The sequence below is a fragment of the Octopus bimaculoides genome, chromosome 18 (assembly GCF_046866305.1).
Source record: "Octopus bimaculoides isolate indiv1 chromosome 18, ASM4686630v1, whole genome shotgun sequence".
NCBI lineage: Eukaryota > Metazoa > Mollusca > Cephalopoda > Octopoda > Octopodidae > Octopus > Octopus bimaculoides.
Window position 1 is genome coordinate 12,610,443 of NC_142945.1, and position 19,389 is coordinate 12,629,831.

At 36.8% G+C, this 19,389-nt stretch overlaps 2 protein-coding genes across 5 annotated transcripts; one reads left to right on the plus strand and one right to left on the minus strand.

Annotated features, from left to right (window-relative positions):
* Positions 1–433: 433 nt before the first annotated feature.
* On the minus strand, positions 434–3,866 carry LOC106868661 (uncharacterized). 3 transcript variants are annotated; one of them, XM_014914038.2, is made up of 2 exons: positions 3,701–3,866; positions 434–1,587 (listed from the first exon to the last, which is right to left on the minus strand). In XM_014914038.2, exons 1-2 carry the CDS (start codon positions 3,849–3,851, stop codon positions 452–454), a joined length of 1,287 nt encoding a protein of 428 aa, XP_014769524.1. In that variant the 5' UTR covers positions 3,852–3,866; the 3' UTR covers positions 434–451. The 3 variants fall into 3 exon arrangements, with proteins under 3 accessions (XP_014769524.1, XP_089221921.1, XP_089221920.1); XM_089365795.1 differs by having other exon boundaries at positions 3,589–3,822; XM_089365794.1 differs by having other exon boundaries at positions 3,547–3,822.
* A 4,826-nt stretch (positions 3,867–8,692) lies between these two features.
* On the plus strand, positions 8,693–15,600 carry LOC106868657 (orexin receptor type 2). 2 transcript variants are annotated; one of them, XM_014914029.2, is made up of 2 exons: positions 8,693–8,931; positions 11,532–15,600. In XM_014914029.2, exon 2 carries the CDS (start codon positions 11,614–11,616, stop codon positions 12,688–12,690), a length of 1,077 nt encoding a protein of 358 aa, XP_014769515.1. In that variant the 5' UTR covers positions 8,693–8,931; positions 11,532–11,613; the 3' UTR covers positions 12,691–15,600. The 2 variants fall into 2 exon arrangements, with proteins under 2 accessions (XP_014769515.1, XP_089221923.1); XM_089365797.1 differs by lacking the exon at positions 8,693–8,931 and adding an exon at positions 10,534–10,682.
* The last annotated feature ends 3,789 nt before the right edge of the window (positions 15,601–19,389 follow it).

The following is a 19,389-nucleotide window of genomic DNA, read 5'->3' on the forward strand; positions in this document are numbered from 1 at the left end:
TCAAGAAGCTCATTATGCAATGTACACCTTAAAGCTGGTGTGTGCTTTGAAATAGATTTGGTTGCTATTTATTAGAGGCTGGTCAACTGAGTTTATGATCTCTCCCCCCCCACTCTCTCTTCGTGCTCGTCTCGTTTCATCGTTGTTGTAGCTGTAATCTTGGAATTAACAAAGTATAGTCTTTGCTTCATTGTACACTGAAAACAATCCGTGATTGTCAAATGTAATTTGATAAGATAACCTACAGTTACATATTCTGAACACTGTTTTTCTTTTAGTTTTTCAATGGAAACTGTTTGATTTGAAGGAAATATGCATACCAGTCATTTAAGTGAAAAGCTACTTGTTTAAATATATTTTATACTAGGAAGAACTTGTACCCTTCCTTTAAGGAAATGTGTGCCACCCGTTAAAGATTATAAATCGATGACTTTTGAAGAAATTCTGTATTTTATTTATGATCTGAATGGAAAATTTTGCGAAATAAATTATTTAATTCAGTACGAAACTTTTGGCAGAAAACTCCGTAAACATACGGGTTAAGAGCACTGCTGACGTAAAAAGAACACAGTAAATATTTGTAAAGGGCGTTTTCTTTATGACTTGCAGTTTCATTAAAACTTTTTATAGAGAGCCTAAAGAATACTGCCGCAAAATGTGGAAGATAACTGATGATCCAAATCAAGCTGATAGTGGACAGAATAAAATTTGTCCGAACCGGGTGCATTGATTGTCTTTCATCTCTTGTAGGAGAAGGAATTTCAAGAAATCTACTATTTATATATATACTTTTAGTGAGCGTTGAACTGGTATAAAGTTTATGAATTATATTTTTCTTTGCTTTGTAAATTTTCCCAATACGTATTCCAATCAGCGCATATATTAAGAACAGCATAAGAAATGCACTGAAGCTACCGCCCGTTAGGAAAATATAATAGCCTATAACAAGATCTGAACTCTCAGAAAGTGAGCATACTTCACCAATATTTCCACAATGTTTGGCCATTCTTTTATTTTTGAAGTATACAAATGGTATTACTATAGTAGTAATAGCTGCCGCGATTACTAAGAATGCTACAATTTTCTTTGATTTCTGAACAGAAATTTGAGGTTGAAAGGATCGGCATACACGCATATACCTGTCGACTGATATAATGCATATAATGTAAGCTGAAATGACTATTGCTGTAGACACAATATAGCGTATCAAGCGACATGCAATATCACTGTGAAAAGTGAAAGAAAAATGAAGAATCACCATTTCCATTGGTATGCATATTATGCAAGTCAGAAAATCGTTCATTGCGAGTGCTACAACGAATACTTGTGTGGAAGTAATCTCAAATTTATAATAGTATACATAAGCTAAAATACAATTTCCAATTCCCCCAGCTATCATAGTAAATATGAGACATGTTATTACTGGAAAATAAACATCCACCATTTCAGCATTTAGTTCTTCCAAGATATTGATACAATCGTCAACGCTATTGTTTTTACCCATTTTCTTCTTTTTTCTCCGAATTCTTTGAAATATCTTATGAGATCTTGAAAATACTCGTTTGGTAATGATGTTTCTTGTGCTTTCTGAAATGATAGAGAACACAACTGCATAAATAAAGTATTTTAGCTAGAAAAAAAAAAACAAAAACAAAAAACAAAGCACCCCAAAACATTGAAATATTAAGTGTTCCCGAAAGATTAAATCAATGTGGATTTATAAAATAAGGAATGTATTTATCGAAGAAAGAGAGGAATTATTCAGAAGTTTTCTGAATGGATATCGGTGTATAAATACAATGTGGTTATATATTAAATGTCATATATCAACTAGCAAGTAAACAGGTATAGTATACGCTTTGTTACTTGCATAGTATAACACCAAAAAGCGTACATATTCACTGACATCCTTGTTAAGAGTCAGACGTCATTCAAACATTGAGAACATGGTATTCAAACTAAATTTATATGTATGCAAGCAATATTTTGACAATGAACTTATAAATATTCTTAGTGGACAATGAATGTTTGATTTTGTATTGAGTGATATTATTCTATTAGGAGCAGGCACGGTTATCCTGTGGGAAAGTCTGCCTCATAATTTTCCTGGTTCGATCTCTCTTCGTACAATGTGCTTTCTACGTTAGTTTCTTGTTCATCCATGTGCCGTGAGTTAAACTGAAGATCTACGTTGAGGTGTCAAGTCCGTACATACATATGTACACACACACACACACACACTTATCAAACGCATCAAAAATACATTATCGCACCTCATCCGCTTAAGCACCACCAGCATGCAACAACACACGCGCGCGCGCACATGCACACGTACTCACACACACACACATACATACACGCACACGCACTCACACATACACTCGTATGCATATGCAAGAAAGCTTCACCTCAACTTAGCTTTCTGCTTACTTGTGTTTCGGCCACAAAACGCTCACCAACTGCCTCGGGGTTCCGGGTTCAGTTCCACTGCATGTCACCTTGGGAAAATGTCCTCTATTATAGTCTCAGACCGACCAAAACCTTATGAGACGGAAACTGAAGGAAGCTCATCATATGTGTGTGTGTGTGTGTGTGCATGTCTTTGTGGACAATGAATGTTTGATTTTGTATTGAGTGATATTATTCTATTAGGAGCAGGCACGGTTATCCTGTGGGAAAGTCTGCCTCATAATTTTCCTGGTTCGATCTCTCTTCGTACAATGTGCTTTCTACGTTAGTTTCTTGTTCATCCATGTGCCGTGAGTTAAACTGAAGATCTACGTTGAGGTGTCAAGTGCGTACATACATATGTACACACACACACACACACACACTCGGTGTTGGTGTGTTTATGTCTCCGTAACTTAGCGGTTCGGCAAAAGAGACCGATATAATAAGTACTAGGCTTAAAGAAAAAAATCCTAGGATCGATTTGTTCCACTAAAACCTTTCAAGGCGGTGCCCCAGCATGACCGCAGTCAGATAACTGAAACAAGTAAGAGAATAAAAGATAAAGATAAATTATTTGTAGGCAAGTAAAAGTTTGCATTCATCATGCCTTATGGCTAATGAACCGAGAAATTATTAACTATTCGGTACTAATAAAGGAAAAGAAAAAAAAAAGAAAAACAAAACGAAAAGAAACTCTACATTATGAATATTCTCACCGAAATTCTCTTTGAGTCAGTAGAAAAACTACATAATAGGAAGATAGTAAGAATATTTCAAATGGTTGATGCACGACATCTCTCGTTAAGAATAAAATAAACCCAAATAGTAAAAATATTTTAGTCGATTGTGTACTCTCGTATTTTGTACAGGATTTACATACTCGAGGTTTACACATAATGTATCATGTTTACACTCATATTTCCACTACATGTAACATACGAACAACTTTATATGAATTGGAAGTAAACTGCCCTAAATGCACAGGACCTAGTTGTTGTTTGTGAAATCTCATAACGTTTGGACAGAGTTATCTTAATACAAATCTAGACAAAAAACAATGCAGGGCATATCAAGACACTAGAAGATGACACTAACTTTGAGAAAGAAAACAGCTTCTTCTGGAGAAGCTGGTGTTACCTCTCATCACATTTTAGCTTCACTGGTTATGATGATTACAATTATATTGGAAATACGATTATAATTATATCATAATCACAATTATATATTAATATAATTGTAATTTATTTACTCAAAATCTTTGGCGATAAACAACTTTGGATATGAATTTCTGTGAACAATTTTTTCTTGCTGACTTCTGCGAAGAATCCTAAAATTTTTAAATCTTTGCTTGAAGTTCGCAACGTGGTTTCAATAGTGACGTGTTTTAGTTGTGCCGTCATAATTATTATCACATTTATATGAAATCTTCAATTATTTCTTAAATAACCAATACAAATAATTTTAGAACCTTATGCTGTTTTTTTTGTCAGGCTAGAAAATACTTTGAAACTAAGTATGGTCTTAGGAAAATTCGTTGAAAATTTGTTGGAGTCTTGAGGAGAACGTTTCTGTTGTGACTTCCGTTTATTATGTTTCTATAAATGAAATTTTGGCACTAAGTTTTTCATTACAGCTTTTGCAAAATTGTACTTATTATGCATACCTACAAGTATTGTTACTTGAGTACACTTTCTTGTTTTGATAAAAATTATTAACGTGCTTTATTGCTATTATTTTCTAAAATACATAGGCATGTAATAATTTACTTGGGTTTGCTGCAAGATTTCACATTTCAACCGGACATATGATGTTCGTTCACATTTGTTAGGTACGGTCTGTGTTTTTATATCCGGAACTATATCCTTAATAACATTTAATAGATACAGTGAAGACGCTTATATTCTACCAGTCCCACGCATATATGCCAAGTGCAAAAACCTATTTAGTAATTTCTAACCAACAATGACAATCGTTCTGACAATGTACCTTTCATTAGCCTCAAACATTGCACCAAAGAACTACTCGATATTCTCATCAAACTGTTCAGTATTTCTCTTTCTACAAGGCTCTTTGAAATCACGTCCACAAAAGGAAATGTTTAAGGCCACCTGCCGATTTGTTCCATCGGTGGTCACAACTGCAGAAGGTCAGTGATTTTAAGCATCTGGGGTTCTATGTAGCCTACAGTAAGAAACACTGCATGAAATGCAAGTGGCAAACCTGGAATGCCTGTCACAAGCGCTTCAACATTTGACAAACAGAGCTTCGATAGTACGCTTTGATAGTACGTATCTCTAGTTTCTCATGAGAGTTCAAAATATTTCATAGTTTGAGCACAAGATCAAAAATTTAGGGACACATTCTACTCATTTCTGCTATCGCTGCTCAACCTTGCTGGTCACTGTTATCGTACAGAACAAGACACCGCATCTGATAGATAGTATAATTTACAAACTTTCGCACACTCATAGATGATAACACTCACTCAACTACATTGATGTCATTAGGGAGAGAGATACACAACGTGTATCGACGGAGATTCCTGGCGCGCCATTCTCGGTTGTGGCTTCTTAAACAGAAGAAAATCAATTGCCTGTCATGTTTTTATGTACATTTGCATTTTCCTCAGATGTCACGAATTCTCGTTTGTGCATGTGGCTAGCTGCGAGACCGCCCTACTGAAAGGGCCTCCAAAGGACTCCAAAGGCCTAAATGCATTTGGAATTCTCAGTGGTTGCTTCTTTTCGTCTCCTTCTAGTATTTATTGTGTTTAATACAGCTCTCCATAAACAGATGTTATATTGGGACAAAATCTACAGTAACTTGTCTATCGACAGTGTGCATTATGCATGAGACAGTGTTAAATATCTGAAATCATGTGGGATGTAGTTTTGGTAGTGTACCAGAGAATATGAAAGTGGTCTCACGCAATTCGAATCATCACTGCCATCAGATTGTTAGTGAGTCGTTAAGCTAGTAATCTCTGAATATGAAATCGTGCATCGAAACAAATATTGTTGTATTTCGGGACGGTCATCTTTTTTTTGTTTTTTTTTGCCAAATAAACACACGCACTATATATTTGTTTTTCACTCGTTTATTACTGTTCTTATTTTAAGTCAAGTCCATTGTCCAGAAATCTTTCGTCACACATCTGTGACCTCTTCAGCGACACTTTTCGTTTTCGTGCGTGCTCTTGCTCCACTTACTCCATTCTGCTTTTCTGTGATGTGTACCCTTATGTACGCATGCGTTTGCGTCCGTGTTTATGTGTGTGCGTGTCATTGTTCTTAGCAGCAGTATGGTCTTCCTGTCAGCCCCATCTTCTCACCCCTTTGTGCTGCTGATGTCCTAGGACCTGAAAATTTGGTACAGTTCCTGTATCTCTCTGTGTTTGTGTGTTCGCCCACGGTGTTGCCATCGTGGTAGTTGTTGTTGCAATCGTTGTCACCGCCACTGCTGCTGTCGTTGTTAGTCGTGTTGTTGATATTGTTGCGGCCGTCCATGAAGTCATTGTGTGTTTCTATGGGTTCACTTCGCATGTTGTTTATATCCATGTCCTTTGTATAGATTTATTTATTTATTTCATCTATCTTTATTTCTTATATTTATCACAGGTATGTGACGAATATATTTATTTATTTGTTTTGGATTTTATTTTTTTATTTATCTATCTCTATTTCTTATATGTATCACAGGTATGTGCATTTATGTTTATTGTGTGTGTATTACCCTGCTTGTATCTGCTTTATTTACATTTTTTCCCTCTCTCATCTCCTCCTTTCTGTCTTTAGTCATGTGGTGTGGTGTGGTGGTGGGTGTTACTGTTCCATTTAAGGCTGAGTGGGGACATTAGCTACTTTGTTCGAGGTATAAGGACGTAGTTGTATGCCGGTAGCCAGCTGGAAAAGATGTTTTCCTGGCTAAAAAAAGGTACTAACATCGTCCTAATCAAGACTGCCAATTAACGTTGGCAAATTGATTTTACTCTCTCTCTCTCTCTCTGTATATATATATATATATATATATATATATATATATGTTCGTGCCTCACAGCGTTCATACACACATAATTTTTCTCGTCTGGCCGTAAAGCCTTTTCTGTTTGTTTTCCTGTTTTGTTTTTTGTCCGCCACTACATTCCTCCATGGCAAGATTTAATTTGCGTATACAAATTTAATCTGCGGTCCATGGGATGAGCCTTTTTAACGATGCGTCCTGCCCAAGCTCTTCGAAACGCCGGTGTTAAAACGTGGGTAGCTGATGAAGTAGAATGTTCTCTATGTGGCTTGTGTGTTTTCTCGTCTACGTTTTGTTTGCAATGTCCTGTACCCAGATATGCACCTATACATACAGGTGGATGTCGGCATGCACATACCTGTACGTATATATGCATATACTCATTTACTATTTGTTTTTACATGACTGAACGCAGCGTCTCCAATTGTAAGTAGTTTTCGTAAACTTATATCTTCCGACGCTACTCTATCTCTTTCTCTTTCTCTTCCTCTATCTTTTTCCCCCTCTCGTTCTTCCTCTTTACTACTACGTATCTCGCTTTACCCCTCTCTTTCTTCCTCTGTTACTACTACGTATCTCTTTTTTCCCCCTCGTACTTCCTCTCTTTCTCTTTTCCTCTCGTTGCTCACCTATTCTTCTACTTCCTCCCTTTGTTTCTCCCTCTACCACTCTCTCTCTTTCCCTTACACCGGCATGGTCACATGCTTCCGGTCAATAATCCTTTTCTTCCTTGGCTATCGCCGAGCAAACACGCGAACCACTTCATCCCTTTCAAGTTCGTGCCTCACAGCGTTCATACACACATGATTTTTCTCGTCTGGCCGTAAAGCCTTTTCTGTTTGTTTTCCTGTCTTGTTTTTTGTCCGCCACTACATTCCTCCATGGCAAGATTTAATTTGCGTATACAAATTTAATCTGCGGTCCATGGGATGAGCCGTTTTAACGATGCGTCCTGCCCAAGCTCTTCGAAACGCCGGTGTTAAAACGTGGGTAGCTGATGAAGTAGAATGTTCTCTATGTGGCTTGTGTGTTTTCTCGTCTACGTTTTGTTTGCAATGTCCTGTACCCAGATATGCACCTATACATACAGGTGGATGTCGGTATGCACATACCTGTACGTATATATGCATATACTCATTTACTATTTGTTTTTACATGATTGAACGCAGCGTCTCCAACTGTAAGTAGTTTTCGTAAACTTATATATCTTCCGACGCTACTCTATCTCTTTCTCTTTCTCTATCTTTTTCCCCCTCTCGTTCTTCCTCTTTACTACTACGTATCTCGCTTTACCCCTCTCTTTCTTCCTCTGTTACTACTACGTATCTCTTTTTCCCCCCTCGTATTTCCTCTTTTTCTCTTTTCCTCTCGTTGCTCACCTATTCTTCTACTTCCTCCCTTTGTTTCTCCCTCTACCACTCTCTCTCTCTTCCCTTTACACCGGCATGGTCACATGCTTCCGGTCATGAATCCTTTTCTTCCTTGGCTATCGCCGAGCAAGCACACGAACCACTTCGTCCCTTTCAAGTTCGTGCGTCACAGCGTTCCTACACACATAATTTTTCTCGTCTGGCCGTAAAGCCTTTTCTGTTTGTTGTCCTGTCTTGTTTTTTGTCCGCCACTACATTCCTCCATGGCTAGATTTAATTTGCGTATACAAATTTAATCTGCGGTCCATGGAATGAGCCGTTTTAACGATGCGTCCTGCCCAAGCTCGTCGAAACGCCGGTGTTAAAACGTGGGTAGCTGATGAAGTAGAATGTTCTTTATGTGGCTTGTGTGTTTTCTCGTCTACGTTTGTTTGCAATGTCCTGTACCCAGATATGCACCTATACATACAGGTGGATGTCGGTATGCACATACCTGTACGTATATATGCATATACTCATTTACTATTTGTTTATATATATATATATATATATATATATATATATATATATATATATATATATATATATATATATATATATATATATATATCCCTAACTCTCTCACGTTTTATATATATATATATACCACATTCTTTCTTGTGGCGATTCTTGATAAATTTTCTGCGAATTTTGTTATTAATATTTTCAGTGTTTGAAAATGTTTTCCAGCCTGTCAAAAGGAAGAAACCCCCCCCCCCCAATACCGTGTTCTCAAACCTCTTGTCGTGTCGATCATTCGAAAAGTAATAAGAATTTGGACATAAACTAAATAAAAATTATAATTATGACAGCACAATGACAAAACACACGTCACTATTCAAGTCACATTTTGAACTTCAAACAAAAAAAATCGGTGAGTTTGGAATTCCTCGCTTAAGATGTCAGATGGAATGAAATCCAAATTTCTTTATTGTCTCCGAACACTAAAAACAGTGTTTTTGACAGAGTGATAATCACTGTACCCACAGAAACTAAAATGCAAAGAGACATACTGCTCACTAGTCCAGAAGAAGCTGCTGTCGTTCTCAATGTTGGTATAAGTTTTCGGTGTCTTAATATACAGTGTATTATTTGTCTTCTATGCTTTTCTTAAGAAAGATAAAAATCTTAAGAAATTTCACAAACATAATTACGTTCCATGTGTTTTAGGCAGAGTTTACTCTCAATTCCAATGATATATTTTTTTGTTAGATAAAAACAAATTTGATGTTTATAATATAGTATTTTTTGTCCGTACTTCATAATTGCCGACTTATGGGTCGTATAGTATTTTATAGTTGAATACTTTCTCATAGCTACATATATTATGTCAAAACGTCTTACGATTTACCCAGGGAAGGTTTTCTTAGAGTTGCCTTTGTAAGTCATTTGAGACTTCTTATCTGTCTGTATAGAATTTTTGTCCATTAAGGATTGAAGCCGAGTCTAACGGAAGGTGGGGAACATTTTGTGAATTGGACATATTTGTTTTAGTCATTTGATTGCGGCCATGCTGAAGCACCGCCTTTAGTCGAAAAATTCGATCCCAGAAATTATTCTTTGTAATCTTAATACTTATTCTATCGGCCTCTTTTGCTGAACCGCTAAGTGACGGGGACGTGAACACACCAGCATCGGTTGTCAAGTGATGGTGGGGAAACAAACACAGACATACACATACATACATACATACATGCATACATACATATAAAAATATACACTCACGCACACACAAAAATATCTAGACAACATCCCAGGAGAACCATGTCTCAGAGAAAGTTAAAAAGATTGTGCTGACAAATACTGTCCTTAGAAAACCCTATCAATTTAAACGTCTGTGTTGCATGAAAATATTTCGCTACTGCCTCTGCCACTTCCCCTCCCCAAGATTTCAATCATATTGTAACATCTTTTATCCTTCACTCGCCCTAGGACACTGGGTGTGTCTCGGCAAGTGTTTGTAACAAACATGCAAATTAAAAGTACAGTGTACCCCCGTTTATTCACGGTTCGGCATTCGCGATCCCGGCTATTTGCGGAACTGATAATTGTTCGCTAAAACCACCGCATATTCGCGGAATCGTAAATATTGTCCACGATTTTTTATGGCAATATATACTTCTCCACACTTTTTAAGGCTAAACTATTAATAATAATATACTGTATTTGCCGGTTTACTGGATGCCCCTCCCTCTGATTAGAATAGTCGCATGATGTTTTTTTTTTAGATACAAGCACACTGCATCTTGTATCTCTTATTCCGGCTTGCAATCAAGGCTTACTAATTAGTATAGCGACTACTAGCGCTTTTTTTAAAGACCATCGCGACATTTGATCATGCACAATGTTTATTTCAATTTTTAAGGTCTGGATAATTAAGGATAATTTTTAAGGTCGTGAGACAATATAGCCTCATTGAGGCTATATTGCTGGTCCCCCCCTCTCTCCCCTCTCCCTTATCATTATAGTATAGATTACAGTATCTAGTGGTAATACAAACTAAATTTTTCTAAACCATGATTATTTTTAATCTCTGGTCAATTTCCCATTGGTGGTATGCGCATAATAGACGCAATGAAGATTTTTTTTGTAGTTTTTTTTTTTTGTTTTGGAAAAACTGCGTCCAGTTGCTATCTCCAGTATTTTGTTGAGTGCTGTGTTTTTTTGCAGCGTATTATTAAAGCTTCATGACGCCGCTCAAATGCTCTACACCTTCTAAGACTTCTGGCAGTGAACCTAAGTGCCAGAAAAAGGTTATGACGCTCCACGAGAAGACACAACTGCTGGATATCTTCCGGGAAGGTAAAAGTCATGCTGCAGTAGGGTCACTATTATGCAGTAGGTTACTAGTAAGTTTCTGTGAAAGTGCCAAAAAGATAATGATAGGTCACATACGTCTGTACTGTCAGAAACACCCATTGTCACCTCGAAGGAGACCTCTGGATTATATATATATATATATATATATATATATATATATATATATATATATATATATATATTTATAGTTTATATACTACCTCATTTTAATTTTTGATTGATATCTGGCATGAAACAAGTTTATAGTGTTTAATGTATATTGTTGTTGGCACTCCGTCGCTTACGACGTCGGGGGTTCCAGTTGATCTGATCAACGGAACAGCCTGCTCGTGAAATTAACGTGCAAGTGGCTGAGCACTCCACAGACACGTGTACCCTTAACGTAGTTCTCGAGGATATTCAGCGTGACACAGTGTGACAAGGCTGACCCTTTGAATTACAGGCACAAACAGAAACAGGAATTAAGAGTGAGAGAAAGTTGTGGTGGAAGAGTACAGCAGGGTTCGCCATCATCCCCTGCCGGAGCCTCGTGGAGCTTTAGGTGTTTTCGCTCAATAAACACTCACAACGCCTGTTCTGGGAATCGAAACCGCGATCCTATGACCGCGAGTTCGCTGCCCTAACCACTGGGCCGTTGCGCCTCCACTAGGCGTATATATATATACACCTATATACATATACAGGTGTATATGTATATAAACCTATATTCATTAATAACAATGACGAGCAACTAATTTGTTTCATTGATAAACATATTTCTTGCTTTGTACAAGCTATTTTACCTTAATCTTTCTGAGTAACACTTATAAACCAATCTTTTCTATTTTTCAGAAAATATAATAGACGTTTATGTCAACTAAAAGACTGTATTGGAAGTTTCAGAAGATATTTGAAGAAGCTGGAGCAAAAAGAGATGACCAACACACCCAACAAAACCGAATGTTATATTCTTATAGAATACATGAATTCTAGAATGACGGACGCTTTTTTTCCAGTACTAGTATATCTTGGAATTGCTATGGCACTTGGAACAATTGGGAATTTCTTCGTAGCATATATATATTTTTATAAATTTGTTGAGTCAGCCACACATCTGTTCATTGTAGCACTTTCTGTGTGCGATTTTCTAGCTTGCGTAGTATGTATTCCTATAGAAATTGTTATGCTACATTATTCGTTCACCTTCCGCAGCGATGTTATGTGCCGCTTCATTGGTGCTATTGTGGCTCTAGTAGTGATCAATTCAGGTATGATTGTAACCATTATAGCAGTCGATAGATATAGACTTATATGTCAACCTCTTAAACCAAAATTTACTGTTCAGGATTCAAAGAAACTCATAACATTATCAATAATCGCGTCTTTCATTCTTAGTTTACCGGCAGCTTTTGTGTACAGCAAACAAAACAGAATGGTCAGAGAATGTGGAAATATTGGAGAAGTGTGTTCCTTTGTTACCTATTTAAAAGGCAATGCATATCCTTTAATCTATTATGTGGTAATGGCGGGCATTTGCTCTAGTTTGTTTATTTTGATCATGACTCTATACGGTTTAATTGGAATGCGTATTAGGGAAATTTACAAAATAAAGAAAACGAAAGCAATTCAATTACTTGAACATTCACAAGTTCTTACTACTTCCCAGAATACGTCGAATAATAGTAGACGTTCCAAAGTAAATTTACACGCTATTACTGCTGTGAGAAAGCGAGCTTTACGGCCAACTAGGACCAATTTAATTTTGTTCATCATCACTGTGATCTGGATTGTCAGTTATTTACCACATTTCGTTGGAACATTCTGGAGGTTGTTTAGTGAAGATTTCGATAACGTTGCAAGCTATAAAGACCAAAGTCTTTACCATTTTTTGACATTTTCTTATTATATTAACTGTACTATTAATCCATATATTTATGGACTTTTCAGTGAACAATTTCGTATTCAATTAAGACAGTTATTTAGTAAATTCTTTCGCTTCTCCAATCAATAACAAATCGAATCAAAGTCATCCTTTTGTAAAATATTTAAACAGCTAAGACGTTTTCGTTTGAGTGATTTATATGAAACAGTTCCTCATGAAAAGTTACATGATATCATGTTGACATACATCATAAGTTGCATGATGTCATATTGGCATACATCATAAAAATGCTTAGAATATGTAACTACCCAGATCTAATCATAGTGTATTTGACGATTATGGAATAACTCTAGTGCACATTGAACTAAATGGAAAAAAAATGTTGGTTCCATTAGAAGAGTGGTAACAAGGATGTGGCGAGTCAGAGGAATCGACGCACAAGAAATAGCCATCAAATCTTTTATCCAAATCATATCATACCATATTTAGAGAGTAAAAGATACATTGGGTAATGAAGTCCTAGATTCATTTCATGGCTAATTCAGATAACGAAGAGTGGCCCCCATGACTGTTGCAGGGTTACCGGGACTGGTAAGGGAAAGGAGAAAACCCCACGATTCACGTGTGGCTGCAGTAGTAAGCAAAGTGTCAAGGTAACGAGTCCCGGTTTGAATACTTGCTACAGAATAGACTCCGATGAAAGCTGGCATTGACGTTAAACCGGACAATGGATTAGGGTCTACCACACAAGGAGCAATATGGATGGGAAAAGATATCAGAGTCATTGCTGGAACATATTCACCGCATAGGTCTGCTTAGTTAGGGATTACTTAGAGCAACGCAACCACCACCACCACCACCATGTAAATTCGAACTTCCCATGTGCCATGCAAACAGGCATGGGTGACTATGGGCCTCCATACTAAAGTCTGAAGATTCACAAGTTTTCTCACTGCCTTCTGCTTATGTTTTTACAGTTTGTCGCCTGCTCTCCCGAGTTTACCCACAAGACACAGCGCCTATTTTGGGTAGAGCGTCTGGTCCACATGACATCAGGGCACGTTCACTCACTAGCACAGGTAGTGTGCTCGCACTCCTTAAAATCTCAAAACAAGAACAAAGGATGAGAATTAAAAAAAAAAGCTGGAAATATTTACTAACAAAGATGGTCATAAAATTCCCAAGGGAATTCCCTAGAAAGATATATAACTTAACTAAAGCAGCACCAACATCAAAATTAAAAGTATATATATATATATATATATATATAAATTGTAAATGCAAAAAATAACAACAAAAACACAAAGGATTCTGCGGTACACGTGTTTCAAGCTTTATATCAGTGTATAATTGACAATACAAAGCTATCTTCAGTCGCAAAAGTATTTCTCTCCCAAGAAATTATATCACATCGGCGTTATATATACACACAATGAAAAGAAGAAGACAGAAAATTCTTGAACATTTCTTTAATTATAAGTTACACTTGTTTCCGTACCATTTCCATTTGCAACGCCAATTTACGGGATAATTCTAAAAGAAAAATTACATAAATCATGCGTTCCAGTTTAGATAAAATGACCTAATCTGCTTTCGCTGTCATAACTGCTTAGAGGATTAAGTGAGTCGAAGGGGAACGGAAGATTAATACTTAGACAAGTAGTTTCATGTTCGTGCAAACGCACACACACACACACACACACACACACACACACACACACACACACATGCATATATAGACATACATATATAGACATACATATATAGACATACATATATAGACATTCATATACACACAAACGAAGACAGACACACACACTCACATTACACACACACACACACACACACACATACATACGCATATACATGATTATTGACATTGTCTCTCTTTTCTACCCATTTCTCTATCCTTCTCCTCATCCGCCTTCTCTCCTCTCCTGTCTTCTCTCCTTTCTTATTGTCTCTCTTTTCTACCCATTTCTCTATCCTTCTCCTCATCCGCCTTCTCTCCTCTCCTGTCTTCTCTCCTTTCTTGTTTGTAAAACCCTCTCTATCAATTTCTATTCGCCTCCCTCTTTACCTATCTGCAACCTTTCTACTTTCCATTTCACTGCGACTCTTTACTACTTTCCTCCATTTCTTTCTCTGTCCATCTCTACCAGCTACCTGCTATCTATCTTTACTCCTCTGGACTCTTCCTACTTACTCTTCTCCAATCTTCTCTTCTCCAATCTTCTCTTCTCCAATCTTCTCCACTCTTCTCTTCTCTTCTCCAATCTTCTCTTCTCTTCTCCAATCTTCTCCAATCTTCTCCAAACTTCTCCAATCTTCTCTTCTCTTCTCCAATCTTCTCTTCTCTTCTCCAATCTTCTCCAATCTTCTCTACTCTTCTCCAATCTTCTCTTCTCTTCTCCAATCTTCTCCAATCTTCTCCAAACTTCTCCAATCTTCTCTTCTCTTCTCCAATCTTCTCCAATCTTCTCTACTCTTCTCCAATCTTCTCTACTCTTCTCTACTCTTCTCTGTCGGTCTCTCCCTCTTCACTTTTTGGTGCCATATGACCATCCAAACCGTTTATCACCCATTCCTTTTCTACTTAACCAGTACCTAGGTAAGACGTGTTTTTTCAGCTCCTACCTAGCATTCCCTTCAGACACTCGGTTTATTTTTTCACTTTTTATTTTATTTTTTCTTTATCTCTGTTCCCTTCTACCCCGTCTTTCTATCCTTCTCCTGAGTCCTCTCGTTGTACTTTTGAAACACAAGCACCGCCATTTTCTTTCTTTTTATTTTTGCTATTTTATGTCATATAGTCCCACATTTTGAAATACTTGCAATTTGTATTTTTACTGCTTATGTTTGCTTCATTTGGTATATATCCCCGAAATTAAACATTTTAAGATACAAAATATACTTCACATTCTTACACATGTTATACGTTACTCGTTTAATTCAAATCCGAAATACGTAAATGTATATCATATTGCATTTAGTTTTTTTCCAAATGTAATGAATTTAATAAAAGTTGTTAAATGAAAATGTATTCAATTTTATTTTTTACCTGATAATGATGATGAACAAAAAAGTTTAAATAAATTAATCAAAAATAATTAAAACAAATCCTGCTTTTCAAATATGAAATTGTTAATCTGCTTGCACTTTTTGACATTTTCCATTTATTTTCATCTACCGAAATTGCTGGCCCTGTGCCAAAATTTGAAACCATCACCATTATTATCATCATCATCATCATTATTATTATTATTATTATTATTATTATTATTATTATTATTATTATTATTATTATTATTATTATTATTATTATTATTATTATTATTATACCTGTGTTTGTTTTTATATTAAGATTGAAAAAACTCCACTGCGTTCGTAACAAGTCTTGAACTTGGGATTGCACACCCTAAAAACAAATTTTCTTCCAAGTCCACTGCTCACTGGTGACCCCGGCCTTCGTCCTTCGAGTCTTCTACACCTTAGTCATACGATCACATTCAGCTATTTTTTGAAACATAACTGGGGTTCTTGATCGGGTACTTTTTGGTTATTTCACCTCCATTAACAAATTGCCATTAAAAAATTTGGGTTATCTCCCCACTAAAAAGTTGAGTTAATGTGGCTGCAAGAGATTGGATTAAAAGAGTTAGATCCCTTTGATTCAATACTTCAACACATTGGTGATGTTTGGTCTCCTCAATAGGTATGGTACGATTTGTTATAAAAATGTTATCAGAATCAATAAGATGTTTAATTTATGAAAATATTCAAAATAATGAAAATATTCAAAATAAAGCGATTACCTACGTACCATGATTTCGTTGTTAATATTTACGAATGTAAATATCTGCATACTCATCAGCGTAGCCTGTCGCTTACAAAGCATAATTTCCAGAACTAGACACAGAACGTTCACCCGAAAGAGAATGTGTATAAAGTTCTGCAAATTATATCTGAGGGGATCTTTCAAATGTCTTCATTTTGGCGCGTTGAGGCCGGAAATAACTCTGCAGTTAATAAATTACCGTAGCTAATTTACCGGTTAGAGAACATTGTTATTTAGAAATTAAACAATGAGAGTAGAAAATGATATCAATCAATTAACCTCAATTTAAACCAGTGGCCTAGCATATTTAAAAAATCCGAAGATTGGCTTAAATTGATGTTAATTGATTAATGTCAATTCCTACCCTCATTATTTAATTTCTACACACACATACAGACACACAGACACACACACACACACACACACACACACACACACACACACACACACACACACACACACACACACACACATGTATACGTGTATATGTATAAGTACGTATGTCTGAGTATGTGTGTGTGTTTAAATGTCTACGTATATATGTATAAGTACGTATGTCTGAGTATGCGTGTATGTGTGTGTGTGTATGTATGAGTGTGTGTGTGTGTGCGTGCGTGCGTGTGTGTGTGTGTGTGTGTGTGCGTGCGCGTGTGTGTGTGTGTGTGTGTGTGTGTGTGTGTGTGTGTATGTCCTGGGTATGACTTTAAAGCTGCATCCGGTTGTGGGGTCTTGGGTCGGAAGTTCCATGGTTTTGAAGAGTTTGGAACGTCTTAATCACTATTGTTCCCAGGTCTATTCTGACGTGAAGACGTAGCACCTTGCCAGGTTCCCAACTAAAGCTTAATGAGCATGTCACTGAATTGCTTCCGGAGTAAGGTCACTCACTCACAGACAACGCAACAGATACAGGGTCCTTCAGCTCTATAGCTGCTCGTCTAACACAGTGGTCCGGAACCGGTATGCCGCGGCCCACTGGTACGTCACGGGACGATGCTAGGTGTGTCTCAGTGTAACCTGAAAATAATTTTTTCCCCAATACTGTAAGTTATATTTTTAGTTCCAGTTTGGCGCCGAATTCTGCAAAGAATGTGTACAGCAAGGGAAAAATATTTGCAGAGCACTGGACTAAGAGAAGGTAGCTCTACACAAACCCTGCATCCGGGTAACAAATGAGTTCATGGCACTCGTTGCATTAGACCAAGGGTTCTCAACCATTTTCGCATATGGACCCCTTTGATTTTCATTTTATTCTAGCGGACTCCCGTAGCCATTTGATGTTTAAAAGCTTAGTTTTATAAAAACTTCTTTCAAAATCCCTATTTTGTTTTTCACACATTAACTTGTGTATGGTAAACTATGTAAAATGTTGAAGAAAGAAATTTAGCTGTTTCTTGCAATACATACCAATACATACGTCTAAAGCAAATTTTTTTCGGGAGTCCAAAATACGATTGTGGATCCCCAAACTTTATGAACCACTAAAAATTTTATGTGGACCCTCATAAAAATTTTATGAGAACCATTGCATTAGACCAATACCAGTTTGAAGAACGAGAGAATGGGACTGGCTCTGCACAAACCATGCTTACTGTAATAATATTCATGGTGTGGGTTGTTCAGCAAATCAGTTCACCAGCATAACAATATCACACTTTCATTATAAATCCGGTGGCAATTGTTTTCTTTTAGACGTTTCTTGCTGAATTCTCATTCATCGCGGCGATGCGAGTCCAACATAGTTCTGTGCAAATATGTATGAGCACATGCATGCACTTGATGGTGACATACGACTATGTACGAAGGGGTGCTGAAAAGTTCCTGGCTTTAAGGGTGTTGCGAAAGGCCTGGCTGGAGGCCTAGCTTTCCGAGTTCTTTTACAGGGCTTAGGAAAACTGAATGACTGCTGCAAAAAATGTGTGAATCTGAGAGGGGAGTATGTTGAATAAAATGAACTGAACCTCCTGTATTTTCTTTTACCCAAAGCCAAGAACTTGCTTTTCTCATGATCATCTTTATGTTGTTTGCTCCAAGGCTTTCAACACTTATTTGTCTATGCTCCAAACCAGAAAACAAAGAATGTTGTTTACCCAGATGCTCTTACATAATTTCCTTCAACATATGTGATATAATTTATTGCCCTTCATACAAGTGGTGAATTTTGTATTTTCGTCTATTATTATTATTATTATTATTATTGTTCAGTAGTTTTATTTTTATAACGTGCTTTCACTTCACTACCGAGCGCAGCTCTGTGCGCCTTGGGTATGTGCTATGGTTTGATGTGGTGCTCTTATGTTTACTGTATTGAAAGTGTTTTGCGTAGAATGTGTGCAGTACCCAGTAGTGCAATTTTCTGTATGTTATATATATTTGTAAGTCCTGGTGTTTTTGTTATGTATTTGTCTGAATATTTTTTTATTATACCTAAGGCACCTACTATGATAGGAATTGTTTCTGTTTTTAGATTCCACATTCGAGTTATCTCTATTTCCAGGTCTTTGTATTTTGAAAGTTTTTCCATTTCTTTTAGAGAAACGTTGTCATCTGCTGGTATTGATACATCAATTAGAAAGCATTTTTTTCCTTCATGATCTTTGACAACTATATCTGGTCTATTTGCCTTAATTTCTCTATCTGTGTGTATTGGCATATCCCAGAGTATGGTTGCTTTCTCGTTTTCTGTGACCTTTTCTGGCGTGTGTTTATACGTGTGTTTCTTACGCATTTTTTAATTGAAGAATGAGAATATTACTCCATTACAAAAAATCCATAATCATCAGATGAAACGTAATTAAAAAAAAAAAAGAATATCCGAAGAATACAGCAGGGACGCGGCTGAAATCTGTTGAGGCTAACTATGAAATGGGAGAATGACCAGCAAAGTGGGGCGTTGTGGGTATTAGGAGGTGGGGTTAGGTTAAGAATGTAGTTTGCGAAAGGGTGTAATATGATATTTAAGGTCACTGTTCCGGGTGAGATAGGAGTCTGCT

What these genes read in the sequence shown, in the direction of transcription:
- LOC106868661 (XM_014914038.2), bottom strand. Translation starts at nt 3,851, where the DNA reads ATGACGGCACAACTAAAACACGTCACTATTGAAACCACGTTGCGAACT. An exon ending in TTTATCGCCAAAGATTTTGA is followed by an intron (nt 1,588 to 3,700) that starts GTAAATAAATTA and finishes CTATCATTTCAG; the next exon opens with AAAGCACAAGAAACATCATT.
- LOC106868657 (XM_014914029.2), top strand. Translation starts at nt 11,614, where the DNA reads ATGACCAACACACCCAACAAAACCGAATGTTATATTCTTATAGAATAC.